General features: G+C 47.8%; 1 protein-coding gene across 3 annotated transcripts in view; it reads left to right on the forward strand.

Moving 5' to 3' along the window:
• The window catches only part of Mapkbp1 (mitogen-activated protein kinase binding protein 1), a 56,045-nt gene that overhangs the window by 21,129 nt on the left and 12,713 nt on the right, over positions 1-22,203 (forward strand). For 2 of the 3 annotated variants that reach the window (XM_052726638.1, XM_052726640.1), the window contains 8 exons: positions 3,790-3,881; positions 18,477-18,539; positions 18,843-18,900; positions 19,684-19,854; positions 20,220-20,357; positions 20,554-20,736; positions 20,937-20,954; positions 21,262-21,422. In XM_052726638.1, coding sequence (XP_052582598.1) covers positions 3,790-3,881; positions 18,477-18,539; positions 18,843-18,900; positions 19,684-19,854; positions 20,220-20,357; positions 20,554-20,736; positions 20,937-20,954; positions 21,262-21,422 — 884 coding nt within the window. The remainder of the gene's footprint in view (positions 1-3,789; positions 3,882-18,476; positions 18,540-18,842; positions 18,901-19,683; positions 19,855-20,219; positions 20,358-20,553; positions 20,737-20,936; positions 20,955-21,261; positions 21,423-22,203) is intronic. The other variant, XM_052726639.1, reaches the window with a different exon arrangement.

Here is a 22,203-nt window from a genome sequence, read left to right on the forward strand (position 1 = left end):
TAGAACATTTGGGAGGTACAGTCATATTTCAGCTGAAAGATGATAGTCACTGGAACTCATTGGTGCACTAGTTTATACTGCAGGGTCCCTGAGAATGGGGGCTAATCCTAGGCTGATTGCCATGGTGAAGTACTCCCACCACTGAGAGGCTGAAGACTCCCAGTACTGTTACTGGCTGTGGGAAAAGCTGTGCCTATCAATGTTGATGAGCTGGTGCAGGTCCACCCTGCACACCACTGATGGCACTCTGGTGCATTAGGTATTGGTGTCCAGGCTTACCTGCACTCTGTAGAGCAGGGGGAAGCTCTACTACCTTTTTGAAGAGAGGAGAAGGCAAATCATTATCAATGGGGAGAGTCATTTTGCAGTCCTTTGTATTGGAGTACTGCAGAGCGAGCCTGGCTATCACAGGCTTCAAAAGAACTTGAGATTCTCCGATCCTTTGAGAGAGGAGCTTAGCCCCAAACCTCCCTGCAAACAGGAAGCTGGTTTGAATTGAGAACATAAAATAAAAACCAGCTGATGCCCCTGAATGTTTTCCTCTGCTCCTCCCTTCGGAGAGCCACAGGAAACTGCTTCCCCTCCCTTAGATGACTACTTTAGAATGCCAGAAAAACCCAAACCCGGAAACCCTTTGAAAATGAGCCAAGATTTCAACCCAGGCAAACTCCTGCTTGTGGGATTCCTAGCCAGGAAGTATGCTCCTCTGTGCAGAGCCCTGAGAGGAAAGTGACAAAATAGAGAGATTTCGGTGGTTAGCCTGTTGCCTAGGCCTGGCGGGAAGAAGTGGTGTGTGGCAGGCTTCCCAAACTTAATCTTCCAACCCATGTGTCGGTCATGGAGTTGATAAAGTGGACATGATCAAAATTAAAAGGATATACTAGAGTATATATAAAGTATATTAATATACCGTAATTAAATATTGCTTTATGAAAGTTGTACTTCAGCTTTGTTTACCTACACACATACATGTATATACACAGTGGGTCACTGTGTTTCTTACTATGAATGGATCATAGGGAAAAATGTTTCTCTTTTTTTACTATGAAAACTTGTCTTAGAGTCTGCATAAACTGAATCTTTTTGCTTTATCTTGTTGAAAATTGCAAACTAGTTTCAAGATTCTCTATAGAACTGGATTCTCTACCCACAGAACACCTACCCACATTCCTACGAGAGGGAAGGGCAGCTGAGAACCAGCAGGCTTGGTCTGAGTCTTTGGGACCAACACTGAACCATAGGGTGTAAGGGATTACACACATTTGAATCTAAAGGATTTGCTTCAAATGATATTAGTTTGAAGAGAACTGGAGGTGTAGACCTGTACTTGGTTCCATGCCCTCTGCATTCTATGTGGGACATAGTGGCTTTAGGCTCCTCTTTCTCTCTGTCTTAGGCAGAACGTACAATAGGAATGTTACAGAACACCCCTTCCTCTGGGATAGTTAAAGGCATAGTGCCAAGAGCCTGATCTGGGATACTAAAGCTGTAGACCCCTAGGGTGAGTTTGTGCTCTGCAGTCCGTACCTGGTGACTGGAGCCAGTGAGTCGACAGACTGAGGAAAAGAACGGAAGGAGAGCCGGGCGGTGGTGGCGCACTAATCCCAGCACTCGGGAGGCAGAGCCAGGAGGATCTCTGTGAGTTCGAGGCCAGCCTGGGCTACCAAGTGAGTTCCAGGAAAGGCACAAAGCTACACAGAGAAACCCTGTCTCGAAAAACCAAAACAAAAAAAAAGAATGGAAGGAGAGATTCAGACTCACTGTCCAGAATGTCTAGCATAGGCAGGCTAGCTTTAGCTTCTGTCATGTTAGGTGTAGTACCTCAGCTGGGCCCACGGATAAGTGAACAGTGGGGTGCTTGGGCTGATGTACTGTAACTAAACCACGGCTACCGGTGAGTAAACGTGTGTTGGAGTTCTTCACCTATGTCCCTTCACCTATATCCTTAATGACTCTTAGAGAACTCTCTGAGAGAATTTTGTTTGGCTGTTTTTTGTTTGTTTGTTTGTTTGTTTGCTTTTTTTTTCCGAGACAAGGTTTCTCTGTCAATTTTTGGAGCCTGTCCTGGAACTCGCTCTGTAGCCCAGGCTAGCCTCGAACTCACAGAGATCTGCCTGCCTGTGCCTCCCGAGTGCTGGGATTAAAGGCGTGCACCACCACCACCTGGCTTTGTTTTTTGTTTTTTGAGATAGCTCATTAGCCCAGGCTGGCCTAGAACTCACTCTATATCTCTGGCTGGCCCCAAACTCATAGTAATCCTCCTGTCTCAGCTTCCCAAGTGTTGAGATTACAGATGTGTAATTATACCTGTGCATTCTTTCAGATTTTTTTCCGTTTTGTTTCATTTTCAGTTGCTGGGGATTGAACCCAGCCTTTTGTACTGGACTGTACTGGACTATAGGTTTTAACTGTACTACCTTGGGAGACTTATTTTAGTCTTTATCAACCACAGGGCATTTCTTTCCCACCTAATTAAAAATAAAATGGCCTTTTTGAGGTAAGGGTTCAGTTGTGTTGTTGTTATGTTTATTAATTGTGTGTGCACATATGTGCCACAGTGAGTGTGTGTGGTCAGAGGACCTCTGGAGGTAAGTAAGAGTCTAAACATGATCTCTAAAAGTACTTTTAACAGTTCCTCTCTTTAGGCCAGTGAAAAAGGTATATCCAGAAACTATTCCGGTTGATTCTGGGCTTCCCCACTGTAGAAGCTGGCTTGTCACAGTAGACTCTAACTTGCCCTGTGTTTCTGGTTCACACCACTCCTTGGGCCTCCAGGGCTCTCCAGGGCCGAGTTTTCACAGGAGAGTACACTGTTTACATGGCCATTCTGCACGCGGAAGCAGCTCACTCTAAGTTGAGGAAGAACAAGGCCATCCCTGAGGGAAGGCTCATGCAGGAAGCACAGACAGCCCCGGAGGGGACTGGGTCTGGAGTAACCAGAAAAACTGTGACAGAGTGCCGTGGAGTGACGATTATGAGGTTATAGGGCAGTATGATCTCACATGACTGCATCCACAGGAAGACCGATGAATTAATTTGAGGTTAGTCTAGTGGGGGTCCTGTGGCCTGCAGACACGTGGGACAGCAACACCATTGGTGAAGGTGGTGAATATCTCATGTGTCATGTCTTCTCAGACTCTCCCAGCATTTTACACAGGCTTCCCTTTCATCTCTGTGGGAGTTGTGGCTTAATAACAATAATCAGTGTACCCTGAGCATCTGTGATTCGCAAAACACAGCATTAAGCCCTGCTTTGGCTTCCTAGACTCTTAGACTGTATGAACTGGCAGACGTGAAGAGGTGGAGTCCTCTGATGGAAGGCTAGCACGTGATGAGACGCAAAGATCAAAGATGTCCGAGTTACCTAATTGATACCTAACATTCTTCTGACTGTTGGTAGGTAGAGCACAGTGGCCTGCAAAGGCTTGGAGGTCATTGATCTCACGTGAATCCCAGAGACCCCAGATCCCAATCTCTAGCTTAGCCTTAGTATCTTCTTGCATTGAGAGAATGCTTGGTCCTCTTTGGTTGGGAACCTGTACTTTAACCTTTTCATGTTCTGTCCCATGGCAACCACACATGGAGTCTGTTAAGTGCAGGTGATACTCACTGCTGGACTTCCTCATATGATCAGGAGGCTTTGGGTCAGAACAGAGTCTGACGAAGTCATGGGCTCATTTTCCTGAAGTTAAGGTTGTAGGTAGTGCTGCGGAGGTGTTGGAGATGCTGTTACCAGCCCCTCTCAGCCCTGCTGTGTCTATAACAAGCACTTCTGTTTGGCTCTAACAGGTGACCTTGGAGAAGGTGCTGGGAATAACAGTATCTGGAGGCAGAGGACTTGCTTGTGATCCCCGGTCAGGTTTAGTTGCCTACCCCGCTGGGTAAGTGCTTTACAAAAATCTTGTTGCATGAAAGCTTTTTTTTTTTAAAGTAACATTTTATTAATCCTTTGAGAATTTCATATATTTTGATCATATTCACTCCCCACTACCCCCAGGTCCACTCCACTTTCTTATCCATCCACCTTTGTGCCCCGCCCCTTTTCCTCTCCGTCGCCTTCTCCTTCTCTGTCTCCTCTATCTCCCTCTCTAAAGACCCATGAAGTCAAATTTGTGTTGCCCAACTACTCTTGGGTGTGGGGCCTGTCTTTGGATGTGGGCAACCTACCAATGGATTCTTCCTCCCCCAGCAGCTGTCAAATGCCGATAGGTCCTCAGTTAGGAGTGGACTTTGAACCCACCTCACTACTTCCGCCCCCTCCCTCCTTACCCTGTCATGGTAGGGTTGTGTCTGGCTTGAACCTACTCAGATCTTGTGAACGCAGCCACAGCTGTGGTGAGTTCACATGTACTGTTGCCAGGTTGTATCCAGAAACGAGTTTCCTTGAAGTCAGTCATCCACTGCCTCGGGCTCCCCTGCCTCGGGCTCCTCGGGTCTTCCCACCCTCTTCTCCGTGACATCCCTTAGCCTCAGGAGAAGAATGTCAATTACAATTACGCTAAAGCAGTTGAGGAGGACAGTAGGTTTCTGGAATCTTCTGAGAGATACATCTATGTTAATGTTTTGATGTCATTTCTGTGAAGAAAATGCAGTCTAAGTAACAACTCGTTTATTGGGTGTTGTCCTTGCTGTGCCCTGCACTGATTGGTATTTGGGCATCTTACCATTCCTTCCTATCCACACATGCAGATATGTACTTTTCTTATACAGGGTTCCCATCATCATCTTTTTTAAAAACTATTTTTATTTTATGTGTATGAGTGTTCTGCCTACACTCTGTGAACCATGTGTGTGCCCCGTGGCCATGGAGGCCAGAAGAGGACATCGGGTGCCCTGGGACTGGAATTATAGACAGTTGTGAGCCACCATGTGGGTGCTAGGAATCAAATCCTGGTCCTCTGGAAGAGCAGCCAGTGCTCCTAACTGCTGAGCCATCTCTCTAACCCCAGCACCATCTTTGGATCCTGAGACAGAGTCATTGCCCACTGCGCCGTTGGCCCACCCCAGCACCATTTTTAATACTATCTTCTGATTTTAATGGCTCTATTGTGATGTGACACCAAATGTTTAAAATGGCTAACTCGGGGCTGGGATAGAGCTCACTGGCAGAGTGCTTGCCTCTTCTAAAGGCCTTTGTTCTGATTCCTAGCAAAATAAAGATCCGACTCAGTGAATCTGAGTAATTTTCTAGAGCTTTGCAGCCATCACCACAGTCAGCTGTAGACCAGAAACTCCAGATAGTAGGGTGCACTGCTGTGTGGTACTAAGGACCGGAGACTGAGGCAGGAGGAGCACCTGAGCGTAGGAGCTTGAGGTTGGTATGTTATCGACTCCATAGTTCAAGGGAAGAAAATGAGATTCAAGGTGAAGCAGTTTCTTCAAAATCGCATTGCCAGTGTCGGTATTGGGGTTTAAGTCCAAGCAGCCTGACCATAGAGCGCTGACTCTTCAGTGGTGAAGAGTAGGGAAAGACCAGACTTTGTGCTTTTTCTCCAAACTGCCTGCCTGCCTGCCATTAGAGTTTATGGACAGGTTAGTCTGTGGCAGGGAGACTGCTGTCTCTGGGTTCTGAGTTGGTTGTCTCTCCTAAGGGGGCCTGTGGTGTTTAGTGTCCATAGTCAGGACCCTGTGGTTGCTGCAGTGGCTTAGCCTGGCAAAGACTGGACACCCCTCCCCCAGGTGACTTGATGAAAGGCCTGCCCTGCTCAATAACCTAGTGCTGCCTGCCCCAGGGGATTTCCACTCATTCTCTGCCTGCCCCTGCCAGGGAAAACCAGGTCCCTTCTTGTTGGAAGTGGGGCTGGGACTAGATAGAGTCTGTGCAGGAAAACTTGGGGTGCTGCCTCTAGTTTGCTGAGCCCTGCGTCAAGGCCTTGGGAAATGTGGAACTCTGCCCCCTTCTACCCCTGGATGCCAGGCCTGGAGCTTTGGACTGTGTGCCTATCTTTATAGACACTTACAGCCCAGTATGCTGCCTGGGAATCCTGGTCCTCCTGGGCTGGGTATGGTGTCTCTCAGGAGATGTCCTGAGTGTGCTTGGCTTTGGCTAATCCTAGGCAAACTCCCAAGCTGTTCTCTGACCTGTGCATTTCTGAGAAGTTTGGTTTCTCTCTTTGCAAACGGCGGCTTCAGCTTTGGTTCTCGGTGGTGGTGGTGGTGCTCACTGTTGTGCTCTTAGGGTCCATGGGAACCACTAAAGTCTATGTGAGTGCAGGCAGACTCTCCCCCCTCCTTTGCCAAGCACCACCCTCATCCCCCACACTTGTTCCTGCTGCTCTCGCTCTAGGAGCCAGCTCAGGTATCCTAGAAACAAGAAGAGAAACAAAACTCAGAATCCTCCCAGAGGCCTACCAGCAACTATCAAACCAAAACAAAAGTTTCTGAGAGGAAATGAAACAGCCCGGGGAAGGGGGGAGGGGCGGTGGTGGGCAGCATGCATCAGGCAGAGGTGGGTGGGATTTGAGTGAATATGGTGTCTCCGGGCCAAGACCCCCCAGTTTTAGTGGTTCCTGCTTCCCCTCTCCAGAGCCTTCACTTACTTACTGTCCCACAAGAAGCCCGCCGCTCGCCCGCCCGTCATACTTGAAGCGTCCTGTGTCACCACCTTTCTCCTGACTGTGACAAAATAAGTCACAAGCACAGCTTAGGGGTACCCGCAGACTATGAGCTAGAACAAACCCTCCCTCCTTCTTAAAGCATGGCAGCAAGAGCATAAGGCCACCAGTCACGGTGCAGCCAGAGTTGGGAAGCAGAGAGGAGTGCCAGTGCCCAGCTTGCCTTCTCCGTTTGTTTGGTCCCCAGCCCACAGATTGGTACTGCCCACAGTTAGGGTGGGTCTTACAACGTGAACTAACCCAGTTGAGAAACTCGTTGCAGACTTGCACAGAGTTTTGTCTCCTACATGATTATAGATCTTGTCTCCTATAGATTGTGATTATATCCTGTCCAACTGACAATCAGTATTAACCATCACATACCCTACTTCAGGATGCCAGTGTAGTTCTCCTGCGGTCTCTTTGAGGGACCTGGTTTGGTTGGACCCTCCCCCCTGGCTGGCTTCATAGTTCTTTGAGGCCTTGAGTTGCTTGGCGTGGGCCCCACTGCCAGCATAGCCCGTGAGTGCTCTGAGCAGAGTGCTTTTTGACCACTGGGGGAGTAACTGCAGAGACTGGACCTTTATACCAGGAAGAGGAAGCTTCTTGGTTTTTCAGTGGAGGGAAGAGGGAAACGCCTTACCTGAGTGTGCCAGTATTGGAATTCATGCTGAGATCCCAGCATTATAAAATTGACAAGTGAGAAGTCACAAAATTTCCTCCTAAACTGAGTTCCAGAAGTTAGGGAGCAAGAGAGGATCGGAGAATGCTAAAGCCTCTGAATAGTCGGGGTGATGGAAGAGACAGCCCAGGAGTGGCTGGGGGCTAAAGAGGAGGCTAGTGTTAGATTGGCGGGGGGCGCCTGACGAGCCGGCTCTGTGGTTAAGAGCACTTGCTGCTCTTGTGTAGGACCTAGGTTTTGTTCCTAGCACCCACATAGTGACTTACAACTGTCTGTACTTCCAGTTCCAGGGGATCCAGTGCCCTCTTCTGGCCCCTGCAGATAGGTACCAAGTAGGTATGTGGTGCTTATGCATACATGCAGGCAAATATTGACACATGTAAATTTTTTAAAAAATGGAAAAAATGTAATTGAGTGGTCAGGGCTCGTGGGGAGTAATTGGACTGATAGTAGCATGACAAGGAGAAAGCAGTATGTGAGACTTGATGTTCGAGTGTTCCAGATGGAGGAAGTGTCAGATGCAAAGATTCTAAGGGAGAGAGGAATGATTTTGTTACAGGAACCAGTCAGCTAGTGGTTAATCTAGAGTGAATGTGAAGCAGGGAACTTAGGAGCCATCATTATGTCCCAACTTTGAAATCTTGCTGCTCACAAGGATTTGCCTCTTGTTGAGGAAAGAAATACCTTTGGAGTCCTCTGGGTGGAGAAAATGACCCTGATAAACCTATACCACTAGCCATGTAAGTCATGGGTTAACACTGGTCTTTTTTTGTGTTTTTCTGATCTGTGCAGACACATTACCCATTTCACAACTAGGTTTTCACATGTTTTCGAGGAGAAGTTTGTAAAGTGTCCCATAAACAGACATTAATGGATTGCATGGCCTGATCTAAGAAACTTGTTTGGAAGGCATTGAATCCTAGGTATATCAAGAGGACAGCAACCAGGGTGCTCCAGGTCACGCATTAGCCACTTTATCTCTTGGAATAATTAAAGAAAATATGGGGGAATTGTCTATAATTCATCTTCTGGATGACACTAGCAGCCCGTAGTTTGTAGAAAGCATTGTGTGGAATGCTATACATAGGAGCTTCCTGTTACAAAAGGTAACCTCTTAGATAGTCTTTTCCTTGTTACCCTTCAAGAAGATTGCCAAGAACACTATATTAGTTACTTTTGTTATTGCTAAAATAAAAACCTGACAAAGCAACTTCAGGATTTGTTTTGGCTCACATTTGAGGGTGTAGTCCAAAGTGGAGGGGAGTCATGGTGAGGGGGCGTGAGGTGGCAGGATACACTGTGTCACGTTAGATACAGAGAGACAGTTCTGGCAGGAGCTTGTTTTCTCCCTTTAGTCAAGGGCCTCAGCCCAGGAGATGGTGCCATTTACGTTCAGAGTAGGCTTCCTCCCCTAAATTAAATCTTTCTGGAAACACCCCCATAGACATTCTAAGAAGCATTCATTACCTGTCACCATGGTGATTCTAAACCTGTCAAGTTGACAAGATAAAGCATCACAACCCCACCTCTTATCTTTCCACTCAAACACATCACTTTAAATAATAACATTTTACCATGACACCCTGTCTCATTCTAATCTCATATTTCAAAAATACATTTATTAGTCCATCTTCAAACATTCCATAGTCTTTAACTTTAACAGTTTTAATATTCTTCAAAAGTCCAAAGTCTCTTGTTAGACTCAAGGCAATCTCTTAACTATGAGCCCCTTTAAAATAAAAGCAATTTTCTTTCTTTTTTCTTTTTTGGTTTTTCCAGACAGGGTTTCTCTATGTAATAGCCCTGGTTATCCTAGAACTCATTCTGTAGACCAGGCTGGCCTCCAACTCACAGAGAGCCACCTGCTTCTGCCTCCCGAGTGCCGGGATTAAAGGTGTGTGCCACCACCGCCCGGCAATAAAAAGCAATTTTTATACTCCAATATAAATGACACAGAAGAAATATTCCTATCGCAAAAGGGAAGACTGGGAGGAGAGAAAATGTAGGCTCAAAGCAAGACCAAAGCCCAGGAGGGCGGATAGCAAACACGGTGGTTACATACCCACCATCTGCGTCTCCTGGTGGAGTCCTTTGAGCTCCAACAGCTTGGACAGCTCCAAAGTCTCCCCAGCTCTGCTGCCTGCCTGTCTCTCATGGGCCAGCTTCGCTCCGTGTCTGCTACTTTTCTAGGTAGATATCATTTAGCCTTGATATCCCCAATCTCCTAGGGTCTTCACTGGAATTTAGGCTTCGTTTTCCCAGCTTCATGCAGTGGCCTCTAGGGGCTTCTTTGCAGGCACCCCAGCCCTGCTGCACAGTGCTTGCCGTAGTAGCTTTCTGGAACTCTGGTGAAAGCCTCCATGACCCACTCACCTTTGCAGCTTTTCTTCCATGTCTGGAAAACCAGCAGCACAGGAACCATGCTGCCAGGTTCTGCTCTAGTGTGAAGTGTAGCTTGTCCAGGCTCCCACCACAGCTGCAAATCCTCGTGTGCCTTGAAGCTTATCCTGGGGAAACATTCTCCAGGTGGCCGTTATTTGCAGTTACAGGATGGACCTTTAGTGGGTGAGGTCTTGCCCTCAGGGTACCTTTGCTAGTGTTCCAAGTACAGCAGGACATTCTGTAACCATTTCAGCTGCTTTCTTTGCATCCTTTGTATCCACAACTTTAAGCTCTCTCAAGTTCCTTTACCAAGCCACACGTTTTCTATACTTTTCTGCCATACTTACTTTTCTCTCTCGCAGCAGACCTGGATCAGAGCAGTGAGCAGTAAACCTAACACAGCCTGAATACTGTCATGTCTTGAAAGTCCTCTGCAAGGCAAATTAGTCCGTTACTTTTGAATTCAGCTGCACTCAAGTTCTCAGGATTCGGACAAAATGAAGCTAGATTTTTTGCCTAATTGTAACACCAATAGCCTCTAGCCCAGTTCCTGAGACTGTCCTTGTTCCCCTTTCAAACCTTATGAACAGGCCACAACTGCCAAATTCTCTCAGCATCTGATCTTCCAAACTCCCCAGGTTAGTCTAACAAGCTCTGCTTACAGCAACTCAGGGCTTCTCTAGCCTGCAGCTCTATCTACTTCCACAGTCCTCAGGCAAACCTTAGGAACCACTAAAGTTTCACCCTAGCAACCCCTTGTCCCAGTTTACTTTATCATCTGCTGTGGTGGTTTGAATAAGAGGGGCTTCCATGGGCCCCATATTTGAATGCTGAGTCACCAGGGAATGCAACTGGCTGAAAGGATTACGAGGTGTGTGTTGCTAGAGTTTTCCTGCCTGGCCCACAGTCAGGACAAACTCTCTCACCTGCCAGTCCCACAGCCGTCAGACCCGACCAAGTAAACACAGAGACTTATATTGGTTACAAACTGTGTGGCCGTGGCAGGCTTCTTGCTAACTGTTCTTACAGCTTAAATTAATCCATTTCCATTAATCTATACCTTGCCACATGGCTCGTGGCTTACCAGCATCTTCACATGCTGTTTGTCATCATGGCGGCTGGCAGTGTCTCTCTGACTCAGCCTTCCACTTCCCAGCTTTATTCTCCTCTTTGTCCCACCTACACTTCCTGCCTAGCCAATGGCCAATCAGTGTTTTATTTATTGATCAATCAGCAACACATTTGCCATACAGAACATCCCATAGCACTTCCCCCCCCCTTTTTTTTTTTCAAAAAGGAAGGTTTTAACCTTAACAAAGTAAAATTACATATAATTTGGGAATTTGGGCATAGCTTCTCTTACTACTTCCTGCTGGAGGGCGCCGCTGTATCTTATGGGGACACAAAGAAAATTTTAGGATTATGGAATAGTCCATGAGGCTGAATCATCTGAGCCAGATGCCTTCAAACCGTTCTGGATGTTGGATCATCTGGGCCATGGTGTCATCGGAGACCTTTCAGGGGGTCTTGGCTGGTCAAACCTGATGTATCTTAATCTGGAACAAATCCATAGCCTTTGGCTTTCTGTGGGAACAAAAGCAGAGTCTCCTTTCCAAAGCAACATATCCTTATATTCAAATTTTGAAGTCAAGGTACCTTTAAAATATACATTTTGGCATAACTCAACAGCTTTTACAATCAAATGTTTTTCTGCAGTTAAAAGTCCCAAAGACAACACAATCCAGATTCTCTGTGTAATATTCATCTTTACGTGGCTTATTTTTTATATTAATTTTACTGTCTCTTTAAAGACTTTATTTTTTAAAACTATGTATTTGTTTCTATAACTATATATATATCACCTTTTTGTCTCTTTCAAGCCTACGTATATTTTACACACATTGTAAACTATTACATCTGAATCTGTTTTATTGTGAATCTATTGCAATAAACTGCAGCAGCTGTGGCTGCTGGTTCCGCCCACCTCAGCTTCCCAACATGGTGGTGGTAGTTTACCACCAGCTCTGGGAGCTATCTTGGGTCTATGCTTTTATCCAAGCAGCATACAGCTCAGAAACCTCTTTTTTTGTTTTGTACCAGCAAAGGCCAAATCCACCACGCAGCTTAACGTGCCACTTGCAGAGGCCTCATTCCCACCATACTGCAGGTCAAGCATGCACGCACGCTAGGAACCCGCCAGTAGCTAAAACCAGCAGCTGCCGCTCATTTGAGAGAGACAATTAGGAACTGTTTTTAGCTCCATTTTAAAATCTTTTTTCTCAGTTTTTAGGTGGAAACTCTTGCCCCCACGTTGGACGCCATTTGTTGCTAGAGTTTTCCTGCCTGGCCCACAGTCAGGACAAATTTCTCTCACCTGCCAGTCCCACAGCCGTCAGACCCGACCAAGTAAACACAGAGACTTATATTGGTTACAAACTGTGTGGCCGTGGCAGACTTCTTGCTAACTGTTCTTACAGCTTAAATTAATCCATTTCTATTAATCTATACCTTGCCACATGGCTCGTGGCTTACCGGCATCTTCACATGCTGTTTGTCATCGTGGCGGCTGGCAGTGTCTCTCTGACTCAGCCTTCCACTTCCCAGCTTTATTCTCCTCCTTGTCCCGCCTACACTTCCTGCCTAGCCAATGACCAATCAGTGTTTTATTTATTGACTAATCAGCAACACATTTGCCATACAGAACATCCCATAGCAGGTGTGTCATTGAGGGTGGGCTTTGAGGCCCAGTCTCTCCCTGCCTGTGGATCAGGGTATAGGTACTTGCACCATTAGAAAGCAGGGGTCTGAGCTGCCATGGCAGATCACAACGGGCTGCTCGAGGTGTCTGTGAGCGGGATCGTGGAAGCTATCTGCATGGGTAAAGAGCCTCAAATGGCTCACCCACATTCCCACGTGGGAGCATGTTGGGCACCAGATAATGGGTAAAGATAATGCTAGCAATCTACAGAGTCTGCTTAAAGGGCAAAGGAATTTATTAGAGAAAGAAAACTCACAATACAGAACAGAGGAATTATTGCAGGGTCCTGGAAGGCTGAGGCACAGTCCCACGCTGTTCTTTCGCCTGGTCTGTCTCCAGCATCCAAAACCATGAGGGAGCGAAGAGCAAGCTGCGTATGTGCATCCCAGGCTTTAAGGATCCCTCCCCCGCCCCAGCAGCCACGCCCCAGGGGCATGTATTTCAAGGTCATAGCTAGAACAGCTACCCACTACACCCCAGTGCCATACTCCCCCACAATGCTCTCTGTCATGATGATAATGGATTAAGCCTCTGAAACTGTAAGCAAGCCCCAGTTAAATGCTTTCTTTGTAAGAGTTGCTGTGGGGGCTGGAGAGATGGCTCAGAGGTTAAGAGCACTGGCTGTTCTTCCAGAGGTCCTGAGTTCAATTCCCAGCACCCACATGGTGGCTCACAACCATCTATAATGAGATCTGATGCCTTCTTCTGGCACGCAGGCATACATGCGGGCAGACCACTGTATATATAATGAATAAATAAATCTTTAAAAAAAAAGAGTTGCCGTGGTCATGGTGTCTCTTCACAGCAACAGAACAGTGACTAAACAGCTCTGACAGAATACATGACAGAGCAGCTTCAGGAAGAAAGCTTATTTCTAGACACAGTTTGAAGCTGTAGCCCATCATGGCGGGGAAGCCATGGCAGCAGGTGTGAGGCAGCTGAGCACACTGCAGAGAGATGAAATCCATGCTCAGCCCATGGGCTAATGCCACCTGCAGTCAGAGTGGGTCTGTCCTCCTCAGATAAACCATTCTGGAAACTCATAGACGTGCCAAGAGACATGTCACTGTGGTGAGGCTAATGCCTGTGAAGGTGACAGGAAAGGCTGTAGTGAACACCATGCTGCTTAGTGTGTCCACAACAGTTCTGTGAGGGACTTCTGCTTTACAGATAAGGAGACCGAGGTTTTTGAAAGTAAAGAAACAAGTTCCAGGCACACAGTATATTCACAGATGGGTCTGCCTGACCGCAGTGGTCTTCATCTTCTACCACTACACTACCCTTGGGCACCAGTGACTTCTGGCTGTAATATGGGAGAACCATGGAGCTGTCCCTGTGGCTCTAGGTCATATGTCTGACAGGCTTTTCAGCAGAGTTTGGAGGCTTGTGACTAGTGATTTAATGCTTGTTTTTCCTTTCTTCCTTCTTTCTTTCTTAACTTCCTTCTCTCTCTCTCCTATCTCTTCTTCCCTTCCTCACTTCCTTTCTTCGGCTCTCATGTATTCCACATTGGCCTCGAACTCATTATGTAGCCCTTGAACTTCTGGTCTTCCTGCCTTTACCTCCTGAGTGCTGGGATTATAGGCGTGTACCCCCATGCCTGGTTTATTAGTGACTTAAAGCTTTATTTACACCTTCCACAAATGCTGGGTGCCTGTCTTCCTGGACTGGGGACTTAACAGTAAACAAAACACAAAAATGGCATCTTGCCTGAGTTGAAAATGCAGTGATAGGTACCCCTCACAAAGTGAATTATGTAGAAAATTAGAAGTAGCTTCATGCTTTAGAGAAGGAATAAGTAATGGTGGTAAAGTGCAGTACAGAATGTGGGGAGAGGCCGGGCGGTGGGGGCGCACGCCTTTAATCCCAGCACTCGGGAGGCAGAGGCAGGCGGATCTCTGAGAGTTCGAGGCCAGCCTGGTCTACAGAGTGAGTTCCAGGAAAGGTGCAAAGCTACACAGAGAAACCCTGTCTTGGAAAAAAAAAAAAAAGAAAAGAAAAAAAAGAATGTGGGAAGTGAAGTTTAATAATAGAATTAGCATTTGAGTAGCATTTGAGTCATGCATGAAGGGACCTTCAGTATGCCTCCGTGTGGCCCTTCTGATTTTACTTAGCCTGAAAGAAATGTGAAGAGACATTGTTTTTTGTTGAACAACCTGGGCCTGCTCATGTATATGCTGCTCCACTCATGGCTCACCCTGATGTTCAGTTGGCCTTGCCTCTGGAAGGTGGAGAATGGTAGAAGATAGATCCTGTGAGAATGGAGCAAGCCTGGGCCTGTGCAGGGTTGGGACTGTCAAGGGCTTGGCCCTTCCTGGCACTAGTGTCCTGAACTGAGGCCCTAAGGAACTTACCCTCCCTCTTTGAGGATGAGCAATCTCTCTGTGCCCTCAAGTTCTAAGTTACAGGAGTCAGCCTGTTAGAACAGCCCAACCCAGTAGTCCTTTTGTCGATGATTTCAGTGAGTATTGCTGCAAGGGCTTAGCCTGCTGGGCAAGGACATTGGAAGTGAAGGCCAATGGCTGATGCCAACTGTGTCCCAACTCCTCTCCCTCTTGACTGAGGCGCTTGCTAACAGTTCACTAAGAAGACCAAAGAGGTTCCTAGGAGTTTTGAGAATAGGCCCTCCTGTGTACTGGAAGGATTTAAGTGAGCTGGGCATGTACAATCCATGGGCACAGCTCTTCCCTAGGGAAATACGCGTGTGCTCACTGTTTCTCTCTTCCTCTCTGAGGGGTTAGTTTCCAGTCTGAATAAATAGGAGTAAAACATTTAGAGGAGGGGCTGGAGAGATGGCTCAGCAGTTAAGAGCACTGGCTGCTCTTCCAAAGGATCCGGGTTCAATTCCCAGCACCCACATGACAGCTCACAACTGTCTATAACTCCAGTTCTGGGGGACCTGACATCCTCCCACAGACATACATGCAAAACCCAAATGTACATAAAAATAAGTAAATAAATCATTAAATTAAAAAAAAAAAAATTTAGAGGAGCCGGGCGGTGGTGGCACACGCCTTTAAACCCAGCATTCGGGAGGCAGAGGCAGGCGGATCTCTGTGAGTTCGAGGCCAGCCTGGTCTCCAAAGTGAGTTCCAGGAAAGGCGCAAAGCAACACAGAGAAAGCCTGTTTCGAAAAACAAAAAAACAAAACAAAACAAAACAAAAAACATGTAGAGGAAAGGCTGCTCTCTGTGTGTTTCCATCCCTGCCATGCCTGAAAGTTTCCTGTTACCTGAGACAAAGGGAGGGGAGGGAGTGGGGTCTGCTCATCTGTCTGTAGCCGTTCATCATTCTGCCTACACTGACACACACACACACACACACACACACACACACACACACACACACACACACATTGTTGCTCTCCTTCCTCTTTCCCCTGTGAGCTTGAACTTAGGAGATGGAGGAAACAGAAGAAATTGTATTCCATGAAGACTCAGATTTGTACATAGTGACTAGAAAGGTTTTGGTGTTTTGTTTAACAGGATCCTATACAGCCCAGGCTGATCTCACACGCACTGTATAGCTGAGGATGACAGAACTTCTGATCCTCCTGCCTCTACCTCCCAAGTGCTGGGATTATAAGTGTGTGCCACTACACCAGGCTGGAGTGTTTTAAGCAGTCTGACGCACTGCCCTTTAAAAGCTACCCTGTTGCTGGAGAGATGGCTCAGAGGTTAAAAGCTACCCTGTTGCTCCAGGCTGATAGGCTTACGGGAACACCCACATGCAGAGCGAGCCTCCAACACCGACCCGTTCTGCATGTGGAGTGGGGTTGGCTGCATTGTGTCATCATTGCAGTTAGAGGACTCTATCTCAGAGAGCGGAAGCCCTTTGCCCTTGTTCATCGGTTACTAGTCAGAGAGCTAGTGGCCCGTAACCTGTCAGACTAGCTCTCTTTACTAGAACTGAGCCTAGAGAGGTCTCTTGAACAGCTCAGGGCAGATTATGGGGGGTCAGAAAACAGTAGCCACAGGAAACTCTGTGGGTTATCAATCAATGATAGCAGGCCTAGAGGATATTATTTTGCACACACTGAATAGTATTGAATTGTAACTGACACACATTTTCATACACCTGTGCAGAAGTGATAGAGTACAAAATTTCCAGAGCCATTTTGGGTTTGTCATGTTTTATGTTCTTTTTTTTTTTTTTTTTTTTTTTTTTTTGGTTTTTCGAGACAGGGTTTCTTTGTGTAGCTTTGCGCCTTTCCTGGGACTCACTTGGTAGCCCAGGCTGGCCTCGAACTCACAGAGATCCGCCTGGCTCTGCCTCCCGAGTGCTGGGATCAAAGGCGTGCGCCACCACCGCCCAGCTTGTTTTATGTTCTTAAGGCAGAGTTTTACTTTGTAGCCCAGTCTGTCTTTGAACTGTCTTAGTTAAGGTTTCTGTGGCTGTGAAGAGACACCACAACCACGGAAACTCTTATAAAGGAAAACATTTCGTCGGGGCTCACCTCATTATCGTCATGGTGGAGAGCATGGCGGCACACAGGCAGATACAGTGCTGGAGAAGTAGTGGAGAGTTCTACATCTGGATTGGCAGGCAGCAGGAAGGGAGAGACACTGGGCCTGGCTTGAGCATCTGAAACCTCAGAGTCCACCCCCCAAGACATACTTCATCCAATAAGGCCACACCTACTCCATGAAGCCATACCTCCAATAGTGCCACTCTGCATAAGCCTGTGGGGGCCATTTTCAATCAAACCACCATAAACTTGATATATTGCACATTTGAAGAAATCAAAGCTTGATTCTTCAGCCTGCCAAATGCTGGGGTGACAGGCATGCCCCAAACATGGCTTTTGTCATACTTAAAACCCTGACCATAGCACTTTAGAAGGAGACTTGGGAGATTGGAGTTGATGTAGGAAGTGAAAAGAGAGAGGAACAGGGAAAAGGGAACAGGAAAGAGTGGGGATGAGGGTAGGAGAAGGAAAACAGTTCAGGAAGGTCTGGTAAAGGGAATTGGCGGTGATGAGACTCGGGACTTCAAATCTGTTGGTCAGCTGGAAGTTCTGGATCTTTGGTCCCATCAAAGAGCCAGCGTCTCCAGAGAATATGTGGGCTCTGTCTGTTGGATTAGTTTATTGAGCCTGATGCTGAGTACTTGTTACCAGCGTGCACCTCCGCTTAGTTTCCCACTACGTCTCTGTCTGCTCTTTCCTCCTCCTGCTCTTTGGTGTACAGCCTCCAGCCTTGCTCCTGCTAAGAGATTGACAGCTGGACAACAGACTAGGGCCTGCTCATAACCAAGGAGCCTGCTGAGAACACTAGCTGGCTCTTAGCCTCTAGCTTGTTACTGCTGATTCCTACCATCCAGCTTCCCCCACCCCCACCCCCAGAGCTGCCTCTGGACAGTCAGTCTGGATCTGATCCCATCTGGAAGCCTTGTCCCCTAGGTGGAAAGGTTGTCCCAACCCTGTGTGTGTGTGTGTGTGTGTGTGTGTGTGTGTGTGTGTGTGTGTGTGTGTGTGTGTGAAATGGGGCCAGAATCTCCACTTGCCTTGTTCTGTTGGTCAGAAAGCCCTGCTTAGGCCCTGAAACTCAGCTGGGAGCTCTGTAGCGTTCTCAAGTCATTCCCAAGGCCCTCTCAAGCTGTCTCTGCTCCCTCCACATCCAGTTTATCAGGCCTTCCTCCAGTTCTAGTGCCTTGCATAGCCCCATGTTCTTTCTTACTCAATAGGTGGAGGCACACTGTCTATAACAATGATTAAGACATGGCTCTAAGCCTGAGAACTGGTTGCAAGCCAAGGCCTGAGCTAATCAAATCACATTTATTCTTCCATCTTTATTCCTTCACTGGGATATGTGCAAAGGTTGTGGGAAGGCCTGTAACCCTGCTGTCCTTTGTGGGTATGATCAGAGATGGGGCTGGAACTTAGGGTCCGGGTGAATGGGCTTCCATGGAGCCCTTTTTTCCACCTGAAGCTGCTGAGATAGGTCCTTTGGGGTGGAGCTTGACTGACCTATTCCCTCTGCTGGGTGACCAGATGTCCCAGGTGGGCCCTTGAAGGAGCTGTGGTTGGGAGCTAAGCCTAACAGCTCCCTTGTCTTTTCAGGTGTGTGGTTGTGCTGTTCAGTCCTCGGAAACACAAACAGTACCATATCCTCAACAGTTCCAGGTAGGTGGGCGTGGCCCCAAGGGGCTGGGAGAAGGCCTTGGCCAGAGGTCCGAGGCCCCTAAGACCTGGTTTGGCCCTGAGGCCAGATAGGGAAGTGTCACATATACCCTGGAGTCTTTTGGTCTTGCACTTGGAAACTATGCAGGGAGGGAGGGAGGGAGGGAGGGAGGGAGAGAGAGATGGGGGGAGAGAGAGAGAGAGAGAGAGAGAGAGAGAGAGAGAGAGAGAGAGAGTCTGTCTGTCTGTGGGGGGGTGAGGTGCTTAGTTGACTAGGTCCAACCAAGCTTGCCCTGTCTCTTGCAGGAAAACCATTACTGCCCTCGCCTTCTCCCCTGATGGCAAATACTTGGTCACTGGAGAGGTGAGTGAGGAACAAGGCAACCATATTGTGGCTTATGGATGGCCTGCCCTCAGCAGAAAGCCACACTCCCGTGTCCAGTTAGGGGCACTCACTCTTGCTTCTTGGACTGATACTGTGTCTTAAATAGTTGTTCGTAAGCTTGGGTGTGATCAGATTCACTGGGAAGGCTTCTTAGAGGGCTCACAGTGGGGCGCCTGCTCCGGAGTTGTCTGATTCTATAACCTGGGATTCCCCAGATAGCTTTTCTTTTAAAAACAAACAAACTTATTCATTTATTTGTGTGGGTAAGGGGGCATGGAAATCTCACTCTGATCATCAAGTTTGGTGTCAAATGCCTTTACATGCTGAAGCCATCTTTTACCTGCTCTTCCCTATAGCTTCTTACAGGGTAGGATGGTTAAGGACACACATTTTGAAAACCACCACCCTAAAATATTTCTTATCTCCAGATGCCCCCTGCTGGACACACCAGGAACGCAGCCCTTGGTCTTACAAGGAGACAGTCAGTGCCGTAGTAGACAGCTAGTACTCATTTGTAGGCCTGGCTGCTTACCAGAGTCATTCAGGGAGCTTTGGCTGGATCCAGAGGCCTGGGCTAGTCCTCGTCCTAGGCACTGGTGTCCTCGGATATTTATTGTGCCTCTTCTATGCCTTTGTCTTGCCCTTTGCAGTTGAGCAGAGACCCATTGGAGGAGCAGTGTTTCGGAACTGAGGAGGTTAAGGACCAAGAAGGCTACCCAACACCTTCCCATAGTTCTCACTCACATTTTTGCTTTCCTACAGAGTGGGCACATGCCTGCCGTGCGGGTTTGGGATGTGGCTGAACGTAGCCAGGTGGCAGAGCTACAGGAGCATAAGTATGGCGTGGCTTGTGTGGCCTTCTCCCCTAGTGCCAAGTACATTGTGTCTGTGGGTTACCAGCATGACATGATTGTCAACGTGTGGGCCTGGAAGGTGAGTGGGCTGGGTGGCATGGCCTTGGCATTCTTGTGGGGTTCCTGTGTCAGTGGGGGGGGGGGGGGGGTCAGGAAACTGCTGACCTGAGCAACTTCATTTACTTCAGTGATTTCCATCTCATTCTTGAAAACTATTTGAAGTAGAGAATAGTCATTGGGTGCCAAGGGTGCTGCTAGAGGGCCTGGCTTGTGTTTTCCCATACTCCTGAGGGATCAAACTGTTGAATTCCTTTAGTAAATACTAGAAAGAAAGTTGTTTTGTTTTGTTCCAAGTAGAAATTCTTGCTAGCTCGTCTCCATCCTCAGAACCCTTCTTAGTCCCAAGGGGCAGAGCTTTGATTCTTCCTTTGACTTTCCCTCCAGAAAAACATCGTTGTGGCCTCCAACAAAGTATCTAGTCGGGTGACAGCAGTGTCCTTTTCTGAAGACTGCAGCTACTTTGTCACCGCAGGCAACAGGCACATCAAATTCTGGTATCTTGATGACAGTAAGACCTCAAAGGTGAGACTGAGACTCTGCCCCTCTGGATACTGCTCCAGCTAGCTGCCCTTGGCTGGCTTAACAGTCACAAGTTTTGGATGGGCCTGACCTGCCTGGGCTGAGGAGTAGTCTTGGAGAACAGGGGGGCTTGTGCCTGCCCTCTCCTCCTGAGCACCTCGTTTCCAGGAGTAGATGGATGGAGTGCATATCTCCACAGGTGAATGCCACTGTGCCCCTGCTGGGCCGCTCAGGGCTGCTGGGGGAACTGCGGAATAACCTGTTCACTGACGTGGCCTGCGGCCGAGGGAAAAAGGCCGACAGCACTTTCTGTATCACGTCGTCTGGGCTGCTGTGCGAGTTCAGCGATCGCAGGCTTCTGGACAAATGGGTGGAGCTGAGAGTAAGTAACTCTGGCTCCTGGACAGGGTCTGCTTACATCTCAAATTAGGGGAGAGCTGGCCTTGGGGCTCTAGACTTGGGGCTGGGCCTCTGTGCATGCTGGAGGGGACTCCAGGAGACCCAGGGCTGGTCCCGTGATCTATATGACTACTTCCTCTTGTTCTTTCTCATCTCTCTCCCCTGCTTTCCTCTTGTGCTCAGAACACTGACAGCTTCACAGTAAGTGCTCCTAGGCCTTCCTCTCTTCCTCAGGCTGTTTTTTCTCCTTTCTGGGATTTTCCTACCTTAGCATCTTGGTCCCTCTGATGCCTAGAAGGGTCTTCAATTTTCACCCCACTTCCCAACTGTGCAGGGCTATAGGCCTTCTGGGCACATGCTACTGGAGGGAGGGCATCTCTGGACAGCTGAGGGCTTCCCCCGCCTTGGCCTGGCCCCTTTTATAAGTGGCCTTGCAGAGGGCTGGTCAAGGATCAAACGAGGCTGACTAGGAGGGTGGCCTTGCTGACCTGAGCTGCTCTGCCCACAGACCACTGTGGCCCACTGCATCTCTGTGAGCCAAGAGTACATCTTCTGTGGCTGTGCCGATGGCACCGTGCGCCTTTTCAATCCCTCCAACCTGCACTTCCTCAGTACCCTCCCCAGACCCCATGCCCTGGGAACAGACATTGCCAGCATCACTGAGGCCAGGTGAGCAATGTGGGGCCCACTATCCCATTCAGGGCTTTAGTTAGTACTTCAGGGAACAGAATGAAGAGTATGTCAGTGTTTAAAGATCACCTGGAACACCTTTGTAGACAAAGAAATTTGGGTTCCTTGGTATTTGTCAGAACCAAGGAGACTGAATACCATAGAGGACCACAGAATATCTCAGTGAGTCTTGGGAAGAGCGGTTATAAAATCTGGGCTTGTTTTAGGTGCTCTTAAGAATAACTCAAGGGATTGAAGTCTTCTAGTTGGATGATGTAAGGAAATGGGGTTAATTTTACAATTGGACACCTTCATAATCTCTAATTGGGAGGGTAAAGTGTGCTGTGGTAAAGGCAAAGCCAGCAATCATGCTAAAAGGAAAGGGTGATGTTTCGTCATTTTTATGGTTAGGCACGTGCCCTCAGTAGATGATGATGATGATGATGACGATGATGATGATGATGATGATGATGATGATGATGATGATGGTGATGATTTTGAGGTACTGAAGATAGTACCCAGGGCCTCCCTTGTTAGACAAGTGCTCTACCACTGAGCTATATCCCCAGCCTCATTTTTGTGATTTTTATGATGGTCTTGTTTTGATTTCTATGCAGAAATGCTTGTAGAACCATCTAGATTTGTGTCCCATTGTGACCACAGAATTGCCTCATCTGATATTGGTGGTCTGTGAACTCGTGTTCCTCTGGAAAACACCATGCTCCGCAGCTGGTGTTGGCTCAGCTGCTGGGGGGCATCTCTCGGGACTGCTTTTATCTTC

The sequence above is a fragment of the Peromyscus californicus genome, unplaced genomic scaffold (assembly GCF_007827085.1).
Source record: "Peromyscus californicus insignis strain IS unplaced genomic scaffold, ASM782708v3 Scaffold_7__1_contigs__length_154581171, whole genome shotgun sequence".
Classification (NCBI taxonomy): domain Eukaryota; kingdom Metazoa; phylum Chordata; class Mammalia; order Rodentia; family Cricetidae; genus Peromyscus; species Peromyscus californicus.